The sequence below is a fragment of the Charadrius vociferus genome, unplaced genomic scaffold (assembly GCF_000708025.1).
Source record: "Charadrius vociferus isolate BGI_N301 unplaced genomic scaffold, ASM70802v2 scaffold126, whole genome shotgun sequence".
Classification (NCBI taxonomy): domain Eukaryota; kingdom Metazoa; phylum Chordata; class Aves; order Charadriiformes; family Charadriidae; genus Charadrius; species Charadrius vociferus.
This window is the reverse complement of record NW_009648894.1, coordinates 2761800-2784592: the sequence shown is the minus strand read 5'-3', so window position 1 is coordinate 2784592 and position 22793 is coordinate 2761800. Positions and strand designations below refer to the sequence as shown.

General features: G+C 36.3%; 1 protein-coding gene across 2 annotated transcripts in view; it reads right to left on the bottom strand.

Annotated features, from left to right (window-relative positions):
* MLLT10 (myeloid/lymphoid or mixed-lineage leukemia (trithorax homolog, Drosophila); translocated to, 10) overlaps window positions 1-22793 on the bottom strand; it is a 132114-nt gene that overhangs the window by 43411 nt on the left and 65910 nt on the right. For both annotated transcript variants that reach the window (XM_009887132.1, XM_009887133.1), the window contains exons 9-10: window positions 21931-22186; window positions 19327-19893 (exon numbers count right to left, since the gene is read on the bottom strand). In XM_009887132.1, the coding sequence (XP_009885434.1) occupies window positions 19327-19893; window positions 21931-22186 (823 nt within the window). The remainder of the gene's footprint in view (window positions 1-19326; window positions 19894-21930; window positions 22187-22793) is intronic.

Below are 22793 nucleotides of genomic sequence, written 5' to 3'. Positions count from 1 at the left end.
GAAAGTCATATTTGAAACTGCCAAGCTAGCAACAATATTTAATTTCATCTGAGATAATGAAACTGTAGCTTGGATGCTAGGGCCAACCTGTTTTCTTCATGAAGAAATTTAAAACCTAAGAATCAAATAATCAAGCTGTTTTCCTGCTGCTGATGCGCAGTAGTAGAGTTCACTTTGAGATAGGTTTCTACAAGATTCTGCAGTAACCGTTCCAGAAGTGCATGGAAATGATAGTTACTGATCTGCAACATGAAAACAAGACAGTATTTCCCTCCCTTTCAGTGACTGGGGGTCCTTTTTTGATGGAAGCATTGCAGCCTCTGTCACAGATGAAATCAATGCCCTCCTTTCATGAAGGGTGTTCTGTGCTCTCTCCGTGATGAGGCACAAGGAAAAAAGCTCCCAGACTCAAAGTACCCAAAGAATACACACTGCTGGCAGTGGACAGGAGGAGGGAAGATAAAAATACAGGTATACATGTTTTCAAAATGGAACAACAATTCTAGTTTCATACCTATTGACAGAAGGCAGACTGTCTCAGTGATCTAAGAGCAAGGTCATACTACCTGAAGTCTGTCATCAAACTCCATCAAAATTAACTCCAAATCTTTGACAGCTCAGCTAGCAAATGATTTTTAGTCAATCCTTTCTGCCTACTCCCATTCCTACGTTCATGATCCTGACTGTACAGCTATCTACAGACACTCAGAAATGTATTCAATAACGGGGTGGGAAGGATCAGAACTGATCTGTGTAGCTACCAAAACGGTCTACTCCAGTGTTCAGCTAGTTCCACTTGCTATAGTGAAGAATGTTATTTTATACTTGATCCCAAATTCATTAGTGACCACAGCAGTGTTACAGAACTCACTCTTCAATAAACTGTAACAGTGAGGAATACATATACCAGCTAACCAACATGAACCAACGTATTGTTTAAACCAAGATCAGTCAGTATACAGTTCTCAATTAGACTTGTATTGACAAAGCTAGGCTTAAGTAAAAGATTTCAAAACTATCTAAACCACTGTCAGAAAGGTTACAGCTTCCCAGTGCAGAGTGTGCCTACTCAAACTTTTGAATTAATCCAAGCTGCTACAGGTCTTACACTACAGTCCTCCACTGCAGAAGGGCTCAAACCCATGTTTTTCATAGCCCAGCCAAGGTGAATTTGCTCTCTGAGAGGTCTGAACACGTCACAAGGAAACACATGAATGACACACTCAACTACTGTCACGGTTTAGACTGGGCTGGCCACTAAAGAAATGACAGATGCTCTCTATTAGTCCCTCCTCCTTCCCACAAGAGGAAGGGAGAGACACCTACGGGTTGTAGAAAAAACAACTATAACAGCTTTAATGAAATATTAACAATAAAAAGAAAAAAATAATATTCATAAGAAAATAATGAAATATATACAAAACCAATGTCAAGCTCCCAGGATGACAATCACATCACCAGCTGGTTGCCTTGAAGTGCTGAAGACTACATATAGCTGTCATTAGCAACAACTAAAACTTTAACGTGGTATTCTAGAAACTCGTGGACAGGTAGTTATACTTGAGATTGTAATATCTGACAACTCAACAATAACATTCCATTATTCTATACTATGAAAAAAATGGGCATAGAGGAACTATTTCAGGACAACTTTCTAATTCACCCTTCTCTTGTTCTTCCTTTTTTAAATGTATATGGTTTAGCTGAGCGCTACTGTCCCCATGCTTCAATACAGGCAGATGCCTTTTTATCAACACTGTAAAAGTCTACCAAAGTTGGGCTAGGTTCAAAAAATGTAATTCATTCATGCTCAGTTTAGATTCTGTCTAGTTTAGGTTACCTTGTTAAAAAAAATCATACCATCTATGTTAAATTTTGCCTGCACTGATGTGGTGGCCAAGGCTACAGCACTGAAAACTTTCTTTGGAAACACAGTGTCTTCTAAAGCCTACCACAGTGCTAGGACTGGCACGATGGATGTCTGTTCTGTGCTCCAACTCTCCTCACTGCAACTTGCAAATTAGCGTAAGACAGAAGAAGCAAAAACGCAAACCTGAAAACAGGAACAGGAGTAAGAAATAAAACAGACAGAAGACAGACTGAGCAAGAACAGAAGTAGTTACAGAAAGGCTACAACCAACCACCACAATTTACAGCTAGCTCTAACATAAAATTCTAACATTCAGGTCATCACTCCCTGTAGTAATTTTTTTAAGTATGTACTAAAATTCTCAACAGATGTGTATGTCTCTACCCCTTCCTTCTGCTTTCCAGTGGTAGGCCCATAAAAATGACGCAGAAGAGATGAGACTTCAAGGTCAAGTCAAAAAAGTTTGCAAGGTCTGGAGTAAGGGCAATGTACAAAGTTATCATGCAGTGAATAGCAGTGAAAACTCTCAATTGCCATTTTTCAGGGTTTTTTAAACAAGTTTTTAAAAAATCATGAAAAATGTAAGTTGACAATAAAACTGAGAAACAGAACCGAGTTACTACGTCTCTTACTGGCAAAACTCCAGTGTGCCACTTTGGCCTTGAAGTGTCTTGACTCCTTCCTATTTGTCAGCACCAAATTCAACTGACAGGCCTCTATACTAGCACAACTATCACATGAACACCCCTGCTTCAAACTTCTATTTGTCCCCACTCAAACCAAAACCCCCATTTTTTTCTTTTTGGTACATTCTTGCTGATGTGAAGCCAACTTAAACTCAGTGCAATGAAAAAATAAGCTCCTGTCTCCATCAAAACTCTTTATAGAGAATGACTCCTACAGTACTCAGCATCATCTGACTCATAATCTGAATATGCTGTTGTAGTAAACTATAATCCTATATTTAAATATTTATCAGAAGCTTGAATACTCTCTTTTCATCCTATACACACGTGGCAAGATCTTTCCTTGCTGTTCATATTATCAAAATTTCTACCTACCCTCACTGACTTCACCCATATATACACTTCTGCCCAAAACAAGAGCACGCAAAAGAAACCCCTGCAAGATGAGGGAAGAAAGCAACCAACTTTAAAATCTTACTTATAGAAACACAGGACGGTAGACAAAACACACTCCACCCCACACAAAAAAAAAAAAAAAAAAAAAAAAAAGATGATAAATCCTGTTCAAACACTGTTCTAAGAAAAACATGTAGGTAACATTATGCTACCCCACAATAATGTGTCATACAAAGCATTATTATTGCTTGACAAGAAAACATACAACATTAAGTAACCACTCTCCTCTGTGCCCTTCCAACTTCTGTGCTGGAGTTAGGAATACACAATCAGTTTTTTAAAAAGCACAATCTGGAAAGAAGTTATCACAAATGGCGTTCCATCAATTTCTATTCTGCACTCTGTTGTGAACCTATACCTCTTCAACATTAAACAGCAAAAAGGCTCTGCTTATAAAACAGCAGAAACTCACCAAGTCCAAATTCAGCACACTTTGTCAGATACCCTTCAGATGTTTTAATTTTTCCTCCCCCCAGAAAAATGGTGAGCTTGCTTTTCCTTCATCTCAAAGCTGGTTCAGACCACTGTATACCTGGGAGAGTGAGAGGGAAACCCTATATCAAAAGGAAAAAAAGCTAAACCTATTTCACTAAAGCAAAGCGAATCTAGAGATTTCAATATTTCTCACCACACGTAGACTATGAAATATAAATTTTATGTAATATTAAATTTTTTATTTATTTAAGAGACCCACCACTATAGACATCTGCCTAACACATGTAATTCATGGTTCCGACAGACGAAAAGCAAAAGTCCTATAAAACCTTAATGATTGCTAGCTTAAAATGCAAAGAACTTCACCATGCAAGGTTTAAACATTTAAATTATTTCGCATAGTTTGAACTCCAAGTCAATACAATTTGCAATGCATATAGCACTGCTCTTCCAATATACACATACAGCAGTAAGAAAATAATTCTGTTTGGCTGACAGCAAGGGCTTAAAAATTGCAATTTTTATTAACAGACCGCCTGACATCAATTAAGTATAACATTGAGAAATAAACTTGATCATCTTCAAAACTAGCCTCATGAGAAGGTTTAAACTGTAAATATTCCCTCCTAAATCTTTCAGTAACGTGTGAATATAGCTATGATTGTTTCCTACAAGTGAAAAAGCAGCCTTGAAAAAAGTAATCCCAGTTCTAATTTAATAAGATATATTTCATTTTCACTGGCTATGAGTGAATACAGAACTAGGGGTACAAAGCCAATACTGAATACTAAAGGGAAACAGCAATTAGATACATTAAAGATTCAATATTGCTCCCTCTGAAATTGATAGCACTGTTATCAGTGACACAAATGGGCAGCATTGGCCTGTCAGAACAAAGAATGGACAAAACAAGGCTACCTTCATATGCATTACTAGTAGTAATTTAAGTAGTCAGGAAGGCAAGTGGGAGAATGCCTGAGGTAGACACCACTATAACACACCTATGAATGGAGCACAGAAGAACAACTAGAAACACTATTCACAAAATTAAAGAAAAGAATCTCAGAACTGGAATAAAACTGTTATCATTTTACTGCGCACATACAAAAAGATCATAAAAAGAGAACTGAGGAACTATTGACCTATCAGGCTCCTGCAGACAATCTACAAAGTTTTCACTCAAGTACTGAACAATTGACTCACTGCAGACCTGTATTTCACCCAATCCATAGAATATGCAGACCTTCAATCAGGCTTTTCCACAAAAGGCTACCCTTTGTGATAAATGAACCTCTGAAAAAGATTCTAATATAACTTACCATTATGTATGGTATTCATCAACTTCGAGAAAGCTTTTGAGTTAGGAGAAAAAGGGCTTCATGTTAAGATCATGTTTAACAGACACACAAAAGAATATATGTATAGACAGGAATTTCAGTGAACAATAATATACCTGAATATATCTTTCTTGTATTAGAGCTCTGATCATTTACAGTAGCTCAAATTGTAAAATGGATTTATTTCTATCCTCTATAATTTTTTACTTCTATTTCTTTTGTCAGTGTTTGTTGGTTTTTAAATGTTGAGTATAAGAACATTCCAGCACATGCTAATTAGCTGTGTTCGAAAGCTACTATTACAAATAAAAATACTTTCCAGCCACTATCAGTCTTCCCAACAAAAGATTGATTTCAATTTCATTGTCCATAACAAATTTAGAAACTTAAACTGAAGCTGCCCTGCTAATTTTAATCACAACGCATCTTTTTTGCTTCACTGATAGACTGAGACTAACTCATGCAAACAAGAAGTTTAACAGAAAACAGCTGTGTCTCCTGGACAGGAGCTCAGTTAAAGAACAACTCAATTGTGTAGAGAGAAAGAACGTCCAACCAGTGGTACACCAACAGAGATGTTCACATGAACTCCCTCTTCTTCAAGGGCTGGGGTTTTTAGAGAATATTGATCTCTGACCATGAAGTGCCAGAATACACCCACATCCTCTGCTGGGTAGCTAGAATTCGCTGTAACTCAGCCTCCACAGCAACGCAACACTTCTATGCCCAGTTGCTGAATGACGGCACTCATGCAGATGGCCCACCCCTTCCACTTACGCCAACCACTTTAGTTACACTTAGGATAATGACCTCGTGACTACAAAATTATTTTGTATATTTACAATATAGAAAATCCTGCATGATTCTTGACAAAAGTGGATTAATCTGATAAAAATGAAACTGATAATTTAATTAACCTTCTCAACAGTTTTCAGAGAACCAACAACAATGTACAAAAATACACTTATAATCAAAACTATTACTTAACAAGGCAAAAAAAAATTAACTAAAACGCAGAGTTAATATGGCTGGGATCATATACATCACACTATTGGAACAAATTCTGCCTCGTGCAGAGGAAGCGATGCAACTGCTGTCTGCCACCCTTAAGAGCAGAATCATTTTACCCACATCTACTTCCCACAGCCTTTATTTGATTATAATTATACTAGTTTGTTCCAGTTATGCTCAATTTTTGTGGGCAAGAAATAGCAGCCATTTTGATCCACCACTGCTTTCAATATTAAGGAAAGCCCATTTCAAATTTAAGGAACCATTGGGTAGGTTTTGATGGGGTGGCTGGGGGTGGTTTTGATTTTTTTAAACAGGCTCAGCCCTAGAATGCCTGAAGCTACACCTTTTGCTTCTTTAAAATCGTACCACACAGGAGCTCCCATTAACCCAAACCATCACATGCATTGTATGACAATACAACAGACAAATGAGGAAGAGATGCAGTTAAAAAGCTGACAAAACAATGCAGCAGACCTAGTCAGCAACACGGGGTTAAAACAAGTAGTCGGCTAGCATCTCACGAACATACACGAAAACAAACTGAGAGAAACAAATTGTAGTAGAACCCCTTCCAACTGCAGCTACTACATGTGGAAAAAAAAAGCCTTTTTAACATTCATGGTATTACACAATCCTTAAGAGAACAGAGCCAATTCCAGGACATGTGAACTACACTTTAATAGTCTGCTACTGGGCTTATCAGAACGAACTTTTCACAATAAGCGTGTGCTACAACGGAATATATATGTGAGAAAAGGATTCACACCTTTGTTTCTTACTTTGAAAGTCTCTTTTTATGGAATCCTTAATCCCAATAGCAAGTAAACAGACTGTCATGCAACGATCAAAAAAGACAAATATAGTGTTACAAATTATCAGAAGGGAACAGAGAACAAAACAAAAAGCAAAGTTATGCTGCTTTAAAAATTCACATTGCACCTATATTTCAAATACTACCTACGCTTCTCAAAAAAGGATATAGTAGCACTAAAAGAGATCTGTAATAGGTAAGAAGGATATAGCATGAATGACAAAAAGGTATTAAGATATCTAGGTCTAAAAAAGGTAACAGGGGAAATGACAGAAATGTCTCAATTATGAACACCATAAAGATGCTGAATATTTTTAATGACTATTCATTGTTTTTAGAGGAGTGTCAAAACATGATCAGCAACAGCTGCAAACAAAGTACATCCTTTCACAATGCATAGATACGAAACTCACTTCTCACTTTTCAGGTATTAACAGCACAAATTTGTTCCAAAATTATTAGACAAATTCATGGAAGAGACGGATTCACAGAAGAGATCAATAGCTACAGATACCCAACCATGAGATGAGATGCAAGGAATCCTAGTAAGAAAACGTCCTGTTTAACCTAATTCCTTTGAAACAAACTCTTAACACAGACCTCAGCCAGTTACATGATGAATGGCCAACGCTAGATCAGCCCTCCTTGTGACTGATGGAGCTAATTCTAGACTCCCCCCAAGCCTCAACATGGAACAGAAGGAGAACTGTTCCCCTACCACTATTCCCTTCCACACCCCATAAATTAGTAGAAGGCAGATGAAAAAAAGTGTTTTATTCTGGAAGGAAAAAAGAGCTACTGTCTGGGTTCTTGGTATAACTGCCTCTATTGGCAGCTACCTCTTTCCTGACTTTTCCTGCACTGAAGTACCCTCCCAGCCACCTAGTTTTCTCCTACAATGTACAGCCAAGCTATTTACCTCCAACATGCTAAGGTCTCAAGAAAGGTTAGGGACGGTGAGCAGTAATCATATATGTTAAAAAACTATATGTCGTAATAGCTGGACTTCACTCTCTGCTGTCTTACACACTTTCAATCTTGTCTGAATCCTTCCTTTCTTCATCTAATCCTTACAGTAGCTGCTATTGCTTGCTTTAAAACCTCACAAGTATTACTCCTTAAAATCAATGCTGCTCAGGAAGACTATTATTTCCAGCTAATTCATTTCAACTTGATTCAAAACTTCTCAGAATTGACTTTTTATTAATACCTACATCCGAGCCACCATCCTATTACTGTTCATTAACTGTTTTTAAGAGAATTGGTTATGCACACAGAAACCAAAGTTAAATTCGAAGTTTACCACTATTCCCAAAGCAGAAAAAAGGCTTCAGCCCTTGAAAGGATGCTATTTGCTGTAACCAACCACCAAATCCTTCAGATTAGGAATTAGTCCATGAGAGTTATCACACTTTTTTTAAAAAAATAAATACATGACAGCTAACTATATTAATGGCTTATGAGTTGCTTTGTAATTTGTTTGGGGGGATGGAGGAATGGGGATTTTGGTTTTGTTTTTTAAATTTACTAGGAACTTCTAGTCATTCTTATTAGGAAATCCTTCTCCTAAATGTTCAAAACAAATAAACGATGGGAAATAGACATAAAACCAAGTGAAGTACAAGGGATCTGACAGGATTACTCATGCACAAGCTCCAAACACGTTTGTATTCTTCAGCTCTGTTTACAGCTTCCATGAATCTCTTCTCAACTCACGTTTCTAGAGCTATACTGGTCCAAAGCCACCACAAAAGCCCTAAGAAGAATTATTTTGCTAAATATTTTGACAGCACACCTGTACATCCAACTCCTACAACACTTTTTCAGTTATACTAATAATCCTGAAAGAGAGGTTTATTTGAGTAATCTTCTGGAAATACAGTGTTGGCTTATCTGTGTCAACTTTCTGCTTTTTATTTATGCTGAGGAGATTTATTAAAAATAAGCTTACATCCAACTGGATCAACACAAAGATCTTGCAGGTTTTAAGCAACTAGCACAGATAACCTTTACAGTATCAGGAACTGCCATACAGTGAAAAGGTCCTGGGATGTATCGTCATTTAGCATAGCTAAGACACATCTTTGCATCCAGACAAGACACTGGATTCCACAGTTTCCCTTTTTTAAAGTGTTCTTAAATACAAAAGCTATTGAAATCTTCGACTGTCTCTGTAAAGCTACCCCAATTGGTGTCTGCCATCTTAACCAGAGCTAGGTGTTTGGATTGTCATCAACCACAGCGTACGAAGCTACCTGGGGGCCGCCTGACTTCAAATACTTCGCTACAGAGCAAGAACTGATGTGGGACACAGGCCCCAGTGTTGTACCAAGTGACACACGCAGTACCACGCCACAGCACAGGCTAACTGGAGCTTCAGAAAGCTACTGATCTTACTCCTATCACCTCCATGCAACTTGTTTAAGAAAAAAGAATAAATTACTTGAGTAAGAAGGAAGCATAGGGAAATGTGGAGTTGATAATTAGACGCTTGGTCTAGTTTTATCTGTTTAAAAAGACCATAGTATACAGATAGTATAGTTCCTATACATCAACACAGGAATTTGTGCACTATAAGTCTTAATGAGTTGCATGAGCCCTGAGCCACATCTTTCAGTTAAAAGATCAATTATTTTTAAGGTAACTAGTCTTCCTTATACCACTACATTGTGTTAGTATTTCTACTTAATTTTTTTTTTGTTTTCTTTTTAAAACTTTACAGGGGAATCTCTAGGCATCAGTTAGTCACCTCGATCGTAATCCTGAAACAACTTTCAGTTTAACTTCTGATACTGCAGCTCTTCACATCAAATAAATGGAAAATTTAAATGCAAAGTACATTTCCTTCTGATTTTAAAAACCTGACTGTAGTGTTATCACCTAACATCACCATCTAACTGACAACAACTACAACAAAAAAAGAATTTACCATATAAACTGGACAAGTCTTCAGAGGGACAAAAATGCTGGAAATACTATCAACACATACCACTTATTTTTCAGCTATATTTGAGTTCTGAAAGACTTGGAAGTGTGTAAGATCTGAAAAGTACAATTTTCAACGAGGGGTAAAAAACCCCACTGCTCCTTTTTAGTCAAGCCTCTTCTTTGCCCTCCCCCCAAACACACTTTTTTTTTTAATGTTCCCATGTCACCTTTAGCAGATTTTATGGAGTTAAAAGACTGATTGCTATCTCGCATTTGACTTACAAGGAATGCCATACTCTAGTAAATTGATTCCAGATGCTGAAAAATGTTCACACTCAAGAACATGTATATTTTAATTTAAAAATATATATATACAAAATGATATCAAATGAAGGGGTATTTTTTAGTCTAATTCTTAAAGGAGATCCTGGGAGCTAAACTGTTGCAAGTAAGCAAACAATACCTGTATCTCACTTCAGTTTCCACGCAGCAATAGAATTTCATTTGAGGAATATTTCATTGATACTCAGCAAAGGGATACACCTCTAAAGCAAATACCAAGTTCTGCAACAAAGACATCTGATAGGGTAGAAATCTTAATTGCTTCAGAGCATCTCCTTGTTCCCCTGCTCTATTTTAAATTCTAATTTTTAGTTTTATAAAAAGAGCTAAAGAACTAAGATAATCCAAGCACAAAACTGGAAGTTTCAGTACATTTTCTTTCCACTTTTTTTTTTTTAATTAAATATTATAACGATAATGCCACATGCTTTTAGTCCATGTATGTGCAAAGATAATCGACTCCTGGAAAAGCAGGCAGTTCATTTTGTTCGATATGCAGGCAACAGCAATAGCAAAGCTGTCAGCTAGATCTCAGCCATACAGTGTCATTTACCCTGATCACCCAGGCCTAAAATAAGTGAGTTTTTATTAGGAATTCAAACCTAACACCAAACATATACAAGGCACTTCATAGGCTTACGGGTCAAATATAATCTAAAAGCAAACAGTTTACAAAAAGCTCATAGACTTCTTTGAACACCTTCCCTCACCAAATAAGAAAGATTTATAGCTAAATTGGAAAAGTAGTAAGTACGGCAACTTAAGTAGCCTTTACGCCCCCCTCGCCCAGTCCACTTCTCTGCCAACAGAGATACAACTAACAAAAAGCCGACATATTCATACAGATATCTATAATGTTTCAAAAATGTTATATTTAGATGCCAATTCTGCAAATAATTCTGTATGGGCAAAAATCTAGACCTACAGAATTTATTTCATCCATTACTAAATTCATATTTGGGAGGAAGATTTGCAAAGCTTGAATAAAAACAAAATTTCAAACAGTTTATAAATAATTACATCTTTCTGTTCAGCTGTTTAAAAGTATTAAGTCTTTCCCCAGAAATTACTAACTACCAAAATCTTCTTTATGTTATTTTTAAATAAAAGACCTAAAAGGGAACTCAGGATATTAATGTTTTTTGTTTTGTTGTGGTTTTTTAGAATCTGAAACATATTACAAGTTCATAATTTAAACATACTATTTTCTGTTGACTATCAGAGCATATTAAATAAATAAACGATTATATATTTTGAAATATAACTAGAAACTAATGCCCGGAATCACACCATAATTTGGGAATCTAGTTTCAAGTACATAATCTTCAAAATTCACATTTTAACTTCACAGACACTTACATTCTCATACAACAATTAACTAGTCAGGTAAAATCTCATTTCCACAGCTGCCAAGATCATCTTTAATATAAGCAGGCCTAAACCACTTGACATGCAAGCTATGCCCCTAGTTACTAGAACTTACTTTCCCTTCCCTGGGACATTTTTTCACTTCAAGAAAGCCTTCACATCTGTTTTCACTCAAACAAAAAAATCTACAATTTTAGAGAAAGGAAAACTTTCTTTTGTTTTGAATCCATTTTTTTTCAAAGCGATGCTCCAAGGGTCTCTAGTCCTGTGACATTCACAGGGGAGCCGATTTGTATCTAAAGCACAAACCACTGCTTCCACGGAAAGTCAGGCAGCCCGGAGACTTCAAAAGAAGAAAGGTTGAACATTTCTTGTTTTCAGCAGCCCATCTAATTAAGTCTGTACTTTTTTGTCAACTTTTTTTTATTAAAAAACAGAAAATGGGGCGATTACCAGTATGCAGTACTCAATTACCAATGAAAAAATCTTGACCAGGAATATGAATCCTTCCTGTATAACAATTATGATCCTGCTTTTAACCATTTTTGTAAACTGAAAAATTCTCAAATTAAAGATATTTCAGTCTATTAAAGAGCTTAAGATTCTCTGAAAAGGATGTTTTAAAAATCTCGATCATTGTATGCCTCTTCTTAACCTCCTATCTTCATATTTTAGGAGGAAACTAATATCAGAATTAAATACGGTACTCTGCTACCTGCAATATCTATGGAGCAATTTCAAGTGATAAAACTTTTCTACCCCTTCTTGAAATAAACATCACAGGATGGCAATAGCCTAAAGCTTCTCAATATGAGATAATGTTCAGTTCTCCATCATTATTCAGAAGTTTTTCATAATTGTTTTCAAAATACATCTCTGTTATATGGCTCATTATATTCAGTATTTTTTGTACAAAACTTTCTTAATCAAGGAATTATTATTCATTACATCTGAGTACATTTCTTACAACAAATATTCTTAGAAATCACCATGAACCCTCAGCGCAAGCAGCAAAGATTTCTTAACTTCTTCCCTATCTTTGATAAAAGCATAGAACATACCATGTTGGGAACTAATTTCTGCAGACCCATACTGCCTGGCAATTCCCTACTAACTACTGTATTTTGAAATGCATTATTTGCCCAGTTAGAGTCTATTTCACATGTCAAACATGCACCCTGCTATTTTTCTTTTAGTGTGGCCAGTAGGTCAAGGGAGGTCATTCTCCCCCTCTACTCTGCACTGGTGAGGCCACAACTGGAATACTGTGTCCAGTTCTGGGCTCCCCAGTTCAAGAGGGACAGGGAACTACTGGAGAGAGTCCAGCATAGGGCAACTAAGACGACTGAGGGACTGGAGCATCTCCCTTATGAGGAAAGGCTGAGAGAGCTGGGACTCTTTAGCCTGGAGAAGAGAAGGCTGAGGGGAGACCTTATTATTGCTTACAAGTATCTAAAGGGTGGGTTGAAGGAGGATGGAGCCACACTCTTTTCAGTGGTTCCCAGTGACAGGACAAGGGGCAATGGGCACAAGTTGGAACACAGGGAGTTCCATTCAAATACACGGAAAAACTTCTTTACGGTTCGGGTGACAGAGCACTGGCACAGACTGCCCAGGGAGGTTGTGGAGTCCCCTTCTCTGGAGATTTTCAAGACCCACCTGGACGCAGTCCTGAGTAATGTGCTCGGGGCAATCCTGCTTTAGCAGGGGAGTTGGACTAGATGATCTCGAGGTCCCTTCCAACCCTGAAAATTCCGTGATTCCGTGAAATCAAAGGGATAACACAGCACAGAATTAGGTTCACAGATAAGAGTCAAACAAGAACCTCTGCGAGCATATGATTTGATTCTTAGCTCCAGAACTTCCTGTACCTGCAAATCCACTAAATATGCTTCACTAAACTGTATCTTCTAGAAGATATATTACCCGTAAATTTTCAGAACCATTACTGAGAATTGTTCAACTATCACTTTCTCTCACTTTATCATGTTTTACCTTTTTTGTTAGGTTAAGGATCATTATAGTATCAGTTTTTAGTTGCCCATATAATAGCCAGACAAGCTCACCCCTTAGCTTTTCTACAATAACCCAATTTTTCCAGTCCTTGAATCCTTCTCGTGGCTCTTCTCTTCTTTACACACAGCAGATGGCAGAACTAGACACAGTATTTAAGGCCAGATGCACTCTGCTGAACACAGAGCTACCATTCTCTTAAGTTCGGTGTTTATGCATTCAAACCCTTTTAAATACAGCTCAGCACTGGAAGCTCAGATATAACTGATTATTCACATTTATCCTTTTTCCTTTCAGCCCTTCCTTCCTCAGAAGGCCATCCTTATCCTGCAAGTGCACATCCATCTTTCTTAGACGTTATCTTTTACTTCAGCTCCACCAAAACAACTCTTAGTTTGTATTGCTTACAAGGAGATCCATTTTACCCTGTCCTCCTACCCAGATTTTTTCAGAAATTGAAGAATTATCCAATAAATTGCATAAGGTTGACAACTGATGCACAGGAAAATAACACAACTGCAAAGTAAACACTTTCATTTAATAATTCTCTGATCAAAATTAAATTGAGACTTATCCGTTAATGACATTTAATGCAAAGGTTTGCTGACTTCCTGTCATTACAGGTCTTTATTTAAAATGTCATGCTGCACCAATTTAAATGTAGATATCTACTATGCCAGTGCTTTTATTAACATTTTTTTTTAAAAAGTAAGTCAAATAAGTTGTTTTCCATAACTCACAACAACTACCATTAACCATCACATCTTTACATGTCTTAAAATCTTTCTTTCTTGTATCAGACACATCCTAATTACATAACATTAACTACCCACCAGTTTCGTCCAACTTTACAAGTTTTAAAGACTTACTGAAATTTAACACTGACAGTCTAAAAACATGAAAATCTGAGGTACTCATCATCAGGAAATGCCAATTTATTACCTCAGGCTGTAGCTGCTGCTAACACCTGTTTTAGTTAAGAATGTTGTTGGGGGATCCATTTCATTATAATCTCCATTTTCAAAAGCTTCCACTACCTCACATGATTTCTTCCAAATCACTTGATTAACATCTCCATGTTTTCTACACCAACAATCATAAAATTTAACATTTTAATCTCGTATCAAACCAACAGCATTTCTGTTGAGCCTCCAATGCGAAGAATGAAAGTATCTACACAATAATTTTGCATTGTGTGTTTTCTACACCATTTGCTTAGTCCTAAAAGGTCATTAATATATATTAGTATCAATTTGTCCTTTCTATTCTATCTCCTCTGGAATACAAACTGGCTTTTTGACACAGCAAGACTTTATTTTCTGCTTCGGCTTCTGAGGCACCTAACAGATAAACGTAACAGCACAAACTGTTTCAAAAGAACTGTGTCTGAACTCTTTCTCCCAACAGTTTTAGCTAGTAAGTCAAAGGCTACAGAGGAGTTCAAACATCATAAAGATTTAACATAAGCTCCGAGGGACTCAGTATCTCAATGAGAATGATTTCAAGTTACTCATCTACTCGGAGTTCTTTTACGTCATCAGTATGACAATAAGCTTAACAGTAAGATCACCTCCTTGCACAGAAGTGTAACACTTGGCAGAGGCTTCATCACTGCTTGAATCAGATGAGAAAGGAGAATAAAATACACGGACTAAGCTGAAGCATTAAGTAAACTCCTATGTAAAGCTGAAGTTTGACTGTGTAAAGCATAAGATCAACCTAGAGGGACCTGTGCCAAAAAACATTAACTGTTTCTTGATCAGAGTTTGAAATATTGCTATATTAAAGTACAGTATTGGGCTTGGATACATACTTTATTCCCAAAACTGTCTAGTATTACCAATCAGAGCATACTGAAGACTGGTCAAGGGTAATACATATATAATGTAGAGATAATGTAGGAATATAAATTGCAATGTTGCCTCCATTGTGACAAAGGAATTTCAGAAGATGGGCAACAGCAAGGGTGCTGAAAGAATGGGCTAACCATTTCAAGGCCCAACTTGGAATTTAACTTTCTCCAGTCTCTTAGGGGGGAGAAAAAAAAAAAAAATTGCTTTATATGCTCTTGTAGGGTTTACAGTACACTTAAGGACATAAAATCAATTATGCAAAAATTAAAATATTGATGCAAATGATCTCCTGAAGCCCGCAGCAATTGAAGTTGATACTAAACAATTTGTTGTTCACTTGAAATCAAGGACAGAATGGGGAAAGACAGAAAAGCATTCCTATACGCTTGAAGCATTGTAATTCTTCCAGCAGCAAGTATCCATGCAGAACTTGAAGATAACAGTGAAAGCTTATCTACCATAAAACAGAAATATCAGTTTACTTGCGACACTTGATTGCTTTTCATTTTACCTTGCTGTATTATTCCACAAAAGTCAGAAGATACTGTATATCACACAAAACAGTTTTTCCCCCCCTATTAGTGTGGGACAAGTTCTCAGAAAGTTCTTCACACACTGGAGTGAACTCCAAACAAAGAGGAGCCAGAGCCTGCACAAACTGCTTGACAGAAAAACACAGAATACATGGAAGTTATTTATCACAACTGTATTTTTTCCTTCTTATCACCACCTTATTAGTTTCTGCACTACTGCTGGAACAAAGTGCAAGTACAGTAAAAGAAACATTTGATCTTGGAATCTACTACTAGCAGAGGTAAACATTGGGACAAAATGCTACTCATCTCTTTCAATTCCTGAATGAAAGTTTTCTGTTCTTCAATCACCATTGTTGTGAAAAGAAAAAAAATAAAAATTTTTAGCAGCAGGGATCACTGCTTTACAATACTTCGGACCAGAAATCTTTACGTATTATTCCCTAGAAGGATGCTGAGAATGAACTTAAGCCTGAGCATACAACTAGTGTGACTTTAAAAAAGTTAAACAGCTCTGTAAGTTGTAGAATTCAGATGAAACACTCTCCCCTATTAAAAAATCTGCATCCTGAAATCACTCCAAAGACCAGTCTAATTTTGAGGGAACCAGTATGAGCTTTATATAGCTCCCACTGACAAGTGACTTATGTCTTTTTAGACAACAAACTTACAGGCTTGTGAATTTCCAGCAGAAAGGTAAGTATGGTTTGTAAATAAGCCAGTTTTGGCTAAAGAAGCTTTTTTTTTTTCCCTCCCCCAACAGGAACAGATGTACTAGAAAAATGTTAATGTAATATAAAAATTCCTTATCACCCTACCAACTAAATTTTATTTCATTTTTTTAAATTACTTTTCATTCCTTTGAGTACACTGTTAAAGTAATACATACAATGTTTCCTATCAGACTATATTTCAGAAAAAATTATAAAGAGCATTAAGACTGAACATTCAAGCACTCAAAATTTTGAAAGCATCACATCAGTTGCATGGCAACTGTAATACAACCTGAGTGTATGTATTGTAACAGCTTTTGATTACATGGCCTCATACTATTCATGGTACATCTCTGTTCTTATTAAGCAGGAAAACAGAAGTTTTGTGGACTGGAAAAAAATATGCAGAGGATAAATATTTTGACAAAATGAGCTGGATGTACCTACTCTGAAGAAAAGTTTCACGGAAGACATTTAATGTATAATTAATGCACATGCTTAATCTATATTTCCTTTTAAAATAAGCTTTCCTTCACATTTCATCTAATTTGAACATTAACTGTGAACAAGATTATCATACGTTACATAAGTAATCATAAGTAATGATTACCACAATTTTTATGGATCTCAACAAGTACACTTACGAAAACAGAAAAAGAATGGTAGCTTAAGATAACTGCAGCTAAGAAGGTTCTTTAAAGAAAAAGAGAGAGAAGGAGATTGAAAAAGTGCCTCAAAAGCTTTGTTTAGTACAGTCTAACTTATTCCTGATTCTGGTTCTTTGAAGTAACAAGGCAACTGCAAGTAAGAGTCAGTAAAAACTTTTTGGCTTGACTTCCCCTGTATTTTCTCTCACTACATTGACATGCACAAAATCTTATTTGGGGTTTTGGGTCAAATCGTTTAGATTCACTTGTCATATTTTGTTACTGGTCAATATAGAGACATTTCAAAGAGAAACATCAGCATATCATACCTAAGAAAATGTATGTTTCTGATAATACTCATATGCCCTTCCTCATTGCAACAAAGTTGCAAATGGACTGCCAAACCCAGAAAATGCTTGTGATGAAGTGAGGAAAGCAGCACTACAACCATAAGAAAGAGGGGTAATCAGGGAGAAGGGCACATTAAAACAATATGCTCAGAGTCAAGCAGAAGTTTGTGGATTAATTTGGAGCTCGTGCTCGAAGGCAAAGGCATCCCATCTGGTTTTGTTTCTTTGGGTTTTCAGGTTTTTGTTGAGGTGATTTTGCTGATGGTGTTTGTTTTTCATTCACGTTCTTGGGTACCTTCAGAAAATATCACTGGTTTAGAGGGTAGGTCTAACACTGGCTAGCTAGAATCTAAGTAGGCTTAACAAAGTTGAAATTGTAGGCTGAGTATCATCATAAAAGAAATAAAACCTACTCCGTATTTCCATCAGTGTATTCCAAAGCTTTTTTACAAATGGAGTTCAACATTATCACTGGCATTTTATAGATGGAAGAGTGAGATGTAATAAAGGGGACAAAGGAAGCAAGGATGGACCTGGCGAGGGAAAGGCCTGTTGTAGGAGCTGATAAGACCAAAATATTCTAAGACAAATACAAGGTGGGAAACATGAGTCATCCACTTCAAGATTTTGTACTTCCATCTGGTATCCCAACTACAACACATAAGCCACCTCAAAGGGTTCATAAAGGAATAAGAAAGTTCATACTAAAATAATCAGAACACTAATCTAAATCTGTTGGATATAACAGATATAAAACAGATATGAAGTTAACATGTTTTTAAAACTGCAGTTTAATCAAAAAGACAGACAGAAGTTTTGTCATATGCCATTTCTCCTTATTGATTTCAATGCAGGAAAAATATTTTTTAATATAGTTGCCACTGCTATTGCCATTAATACCCATAATAAAAATCATCATTTGCCTATATATAACAAAGATTTAAAACAATGTTGTTTTGAGACCAAGCTTTTAAGTACCTGCCTTCTTCTGAAACAAACACGAAGTTTCCTGTTTCTTGAAGCATGTATATTTTTAAAGTATCTCTTGCTCATACAGTGAAAATATACAATACAGAAGCATAAACCCCTGCCCACTACAAAATATTCAAGTTCTATTCCTCTTTCCCCCAAAAAAGGAAAAATTAAGCAAAACCAAAAATCCACTAGAACAACAAAAAGGACAAAATTTCAAAGTTACAAAAATGAGGTATCAGAGAGTTTGCTATTTTTTAGCGAAACACAAAGGCCTCGAAAGAAACTTCAAAGCAACAAAGACTTTGGTAGATGCAGTATTCTGCAAGGTCATTCCACACACAGGTTTACTGGGAACAGGAAGCCTCTCACAGCCCCAAATGCACATAACATTTAGAACATAGGAAGAACAAACCAGCCAATTTCAATTGCTAAAAAGCACACAAGAATATGAAAATGTCATCCGGCTGCACAGGGGTTCCAGATTCAGAATATCCTTTTACATGTTTAAACTTATAATTCTCCACACAGACATTTTGATTTTTAATTAAGCTAAATTGGGAAAAAATAACAGGAACATACTCAGCACAGCTGACATGCTTGCATACTGATTTTGTTTTCTCTATGTAACAGAACATACAGACAATATAGTCTGTATAAACTATCACTTATTTTAGCTAACCCTGCCACACGTAATTTCCAAAGAACTTATTTTCATGCAACTTATTTTTCCCCTTACAGCCTCAAACCCTGCATTTATATAGCACATAGGTCCATACACAGGTCAATCTACTACAGCCACCTACAGCATAGTAGCACCTATACAAGGAACAAAACTTACTCTTCCAACAGTCATATTCTAATTTTTACTGGTTTTCCCAATGCAACTTTCAAGCTATTTTAAATGACACACTGTTCTTGAAAAGCATACTCAGAGTTATCGTCTAAATAATAAAGACATATTTTGAGGTAAGAAACCAAATCCAATAAATGCCTACCTGAACCCACTGGAGATGAGCCAACACTAAGACTTTGTAAACTTCCATTCCTGAGCAAAGTTGGAGATTTCTGAAGACCAGAGCTTGTCACACTTCCTGCAGCAGATGCCACAGATGAAGTTGGGGAAGCAGAAGAAACTGAAAGATGGGAAATACTTTCTTGACCTTTATTTCCTTTGGGTCTACCAGGCCCGTGTTTACTTTGCTTATTTCCTTTACGTTTCTTCTCTGTTACAGTTTCTTCTTCTATTCCAGAAGTTTGAGCTCGTTTATATGCTGTAGAAGTAAGGCTTGAATTACCTATGTCTCCAGGTGAGCTGTCAAAGTTTTTAGATTGGGAAACAGCTGACGATGAAGGGAGGCCAATTAAGGAAGTGAAACAATTGACACCCCCCTCTTGACTCCCAGTCTCTCCTTTATGTACATCTTTGGTTGATGAAGCCTGTTGAGAATGCGTGAAACTGTCACTTCGCAGATCTGTGTCTGTAAAACTCAAAAAATCCTGGGGAGACTGAACTGAACTTCCAGAAGATGACTTTATGCTCCCAGGAGTGCCCAAAAAGCTTCCTAAAAAAAGAAAGAAAAGAAAAAGTACAATTATTTTTTTACAAAAATTGATGGGAAAGGTTAACATCTTAGAATACAGAACTTTGAAGTGCAATGACTTTATGGAAAGTGTTACCAAGAGCTAAAGAATTTATTTTTATGGTAACTCACTGCTTCTCCTGCTGATCTTCATTCTGCCAGATCCGATTCTCAGATTCCTATCTGAGATTCAGATTTGAATTTGGGGTACAAACAAGGTGAAAATAAATAAAACGAGAATAACAACGTTGCTGCTTAGGCAACTTGGATATCCCTGATGCTTTGAAGCCACAACAAACACTTGGTGCAAGTCAGAGCAGTTTTTTCTAAACATACACGTATATAAAAAGAAGGCTGTTCAAAACGTGCTATGATCCCATCTACGCTATGCCTGCAATCTTCCTTACCATTCTACCTAAATCAAGGGTCTGACACAGGTCAAGAGAACAGCAATTGCACTTAATTTACTCTGACTGAGGAGGTGTTCCACAGAAGAGGTATTTTTCAAAAGGACATGAGAAGTGGAGAAAAGTGTATAAAATTGGTATTTTAAGACTTCTTTAACACTGTCAGAGAACCATAAAGATCTTTTGAGTAACAGAATTACATTGCTTCTGTAATATTTGGAATGCAGTCATTTCATTGCTGTGTTAGTGCATGCAAGGCAGAAAATGAAGCACACTTAGGAAATACACTGAAATTCATTAATTTCATATGGGTGGGTGCACGTGGGTACTGTTTTATAGAACTCAGACCAATGACGACTATCCTGTCAAGAAAACACTCTGAAATACAACATTAGGAACAAAAAAAAGTTCTTTAAAAATTACTGTTTTATCATTAGAACTCCATTAACATTATTAAGAATTCCATTTGAAATATAATTTACATGAATACACCAATTTAAAAATCATAAAAACATTGCTGGTTTGTATTTTAAATAACTTACATCATGTTCACTAAATGCAGCTTTAAAGAAAATACATGCACATAGTAAAGATCTATTTTGCCATCTGCAGTGAGCAAGATTTTTCCTTAAATCCAGGATTCCAGTTTTGAGATTCAAAGTTTTGGGAATTTAAACAAAAAAAAAAAAACAACCAACCACACAACTTCCATTTTTTCAAGTGAAAAAGCCTGAAATATCGAAAGAGTTCTAGGCAAATTTAAGAGTGCTGACTACATAAACAAACTCAAAAAAGAGCAACATCATAAAGCAGAAAGGACAATCAGTGAAAATTATGCAAATTATGCAAAAACAATTACTTTAAAGGTCTACTTTATCGTGTTTCAAAATAATATGGTTTCCTAGTCAAGTAATAAAAAAGACTTTTACAAAATTTTTTTAATCTTTTTAATCTTTCTTCAACCGATGAAGATGCCGTAATAAAATTTGCTTTTTAGAAGTGTCAACAGTGCAATTACTGAGTGTTAGCATGATCAAAATGTCAACCTTTTTTATTACATAAGGTAATACAAACTGTATATACTTGTCACGTAATCATCTCCCACCTATATATTTGAATTAAAAAATAAAAAATAAAAAGGTCTTTCACTTTGAAGAAAATAGTACATTTTAAATGGCTGCATCTTGAAAAATTTAGGGGCTACCGCATACTACACATTAGGTAGTCCAGTTTCGTTCTACTATGCACTAAATAAACATTAGTATTATTTCCTTAAAGAGCTAAGACAGACCTCTAGACTCAAATTCATATGTTAAATTTTATCCGACTAGCTTTTCAGCACATAAACTTCTGTTTTTAGCAGTTAAAGAGAACGCTTTAACAGTCTAAACAAAAGCACCAGTTTTGCCCTTTAAAGATGCACAACCTTCTTTTTCATGCTATCACAATGAATACCTTTTCCCTGAAAAAAAAAAAAAGTTATTTTCTCCACAAAGTGAAACAACATTCTCTTTATTGATGATAAAGGACGAACTACTTTTCAAGTTTTAAATATGCAAGATTTCTAATTCATGTCAAAGCAGAAGTCGTGTTATAGCGTAACAAATAATACCTTGCTGAAAAGGGCTAGCTGCAGTCACAGTTGTTCCTGGATTTCTTCCAGCACCAGGCTTTCTTCCCCTCTGACCTGAGCTGTGACCTGCAGATTTCTTCCCTTTGCTCTCTGACCCTCTAGCCTCTGAAGAATCTTTTCCACTTGAAACGTGTGTAGAAACTTCCTGGAAATTTGCATTTGTAAATCGAGCTGTAGTATCTTCCAACCGCTTCAAGGAGCCTGACATGGAGTTGTTGCTAGTGCTTGTGTATGTCTAGCATTTTGATAAGAGAAAAGAAACGGTCAGGTCACACAAAAGCCTGTAACAAAGTAACTGTTTAAAAGAACCCATTCTTTCAAATAAACTTAGAAGTGGTCAAATACCAAAGTAACTGGGAACAACAGGAGTTAAACAAACTGAATTGTTAAGGTTTCCAGCAAACAACTGGAGAGCATAAAACTTCATTTTGGGGGAAAAATACACAAAAATAACATCAGCTTTGGTTGAATTTTTCACTCCACTGAGGTCAATGGATTAATCTCAAATCTATGGTTACACAGTCTTTATATTATATTTAAATGGCATATTGTTATTTTACTGCTTAAAATTAAAAATTAAAAAAGAAAAAAAATACTTTAAATGCTTTTCTGAAAATACAATTTTTACCCAGTTTGTTTTGTAAAACTGGAAACATTGTTCCATCAACAGTGGAACTTATGTGAAGGCTTCAGAACCTAGGAACTTGCATTTTTAAGACTTCATAGTCTCAACACCAAACCAAAACGAACTCCAACAAGCCCAACTGCCCCTTATGTCTTCACTTCCCACCATCACACTAGGATTCCCTGCCATCTGAACCATCCCATTCAGCCAGTTCTTA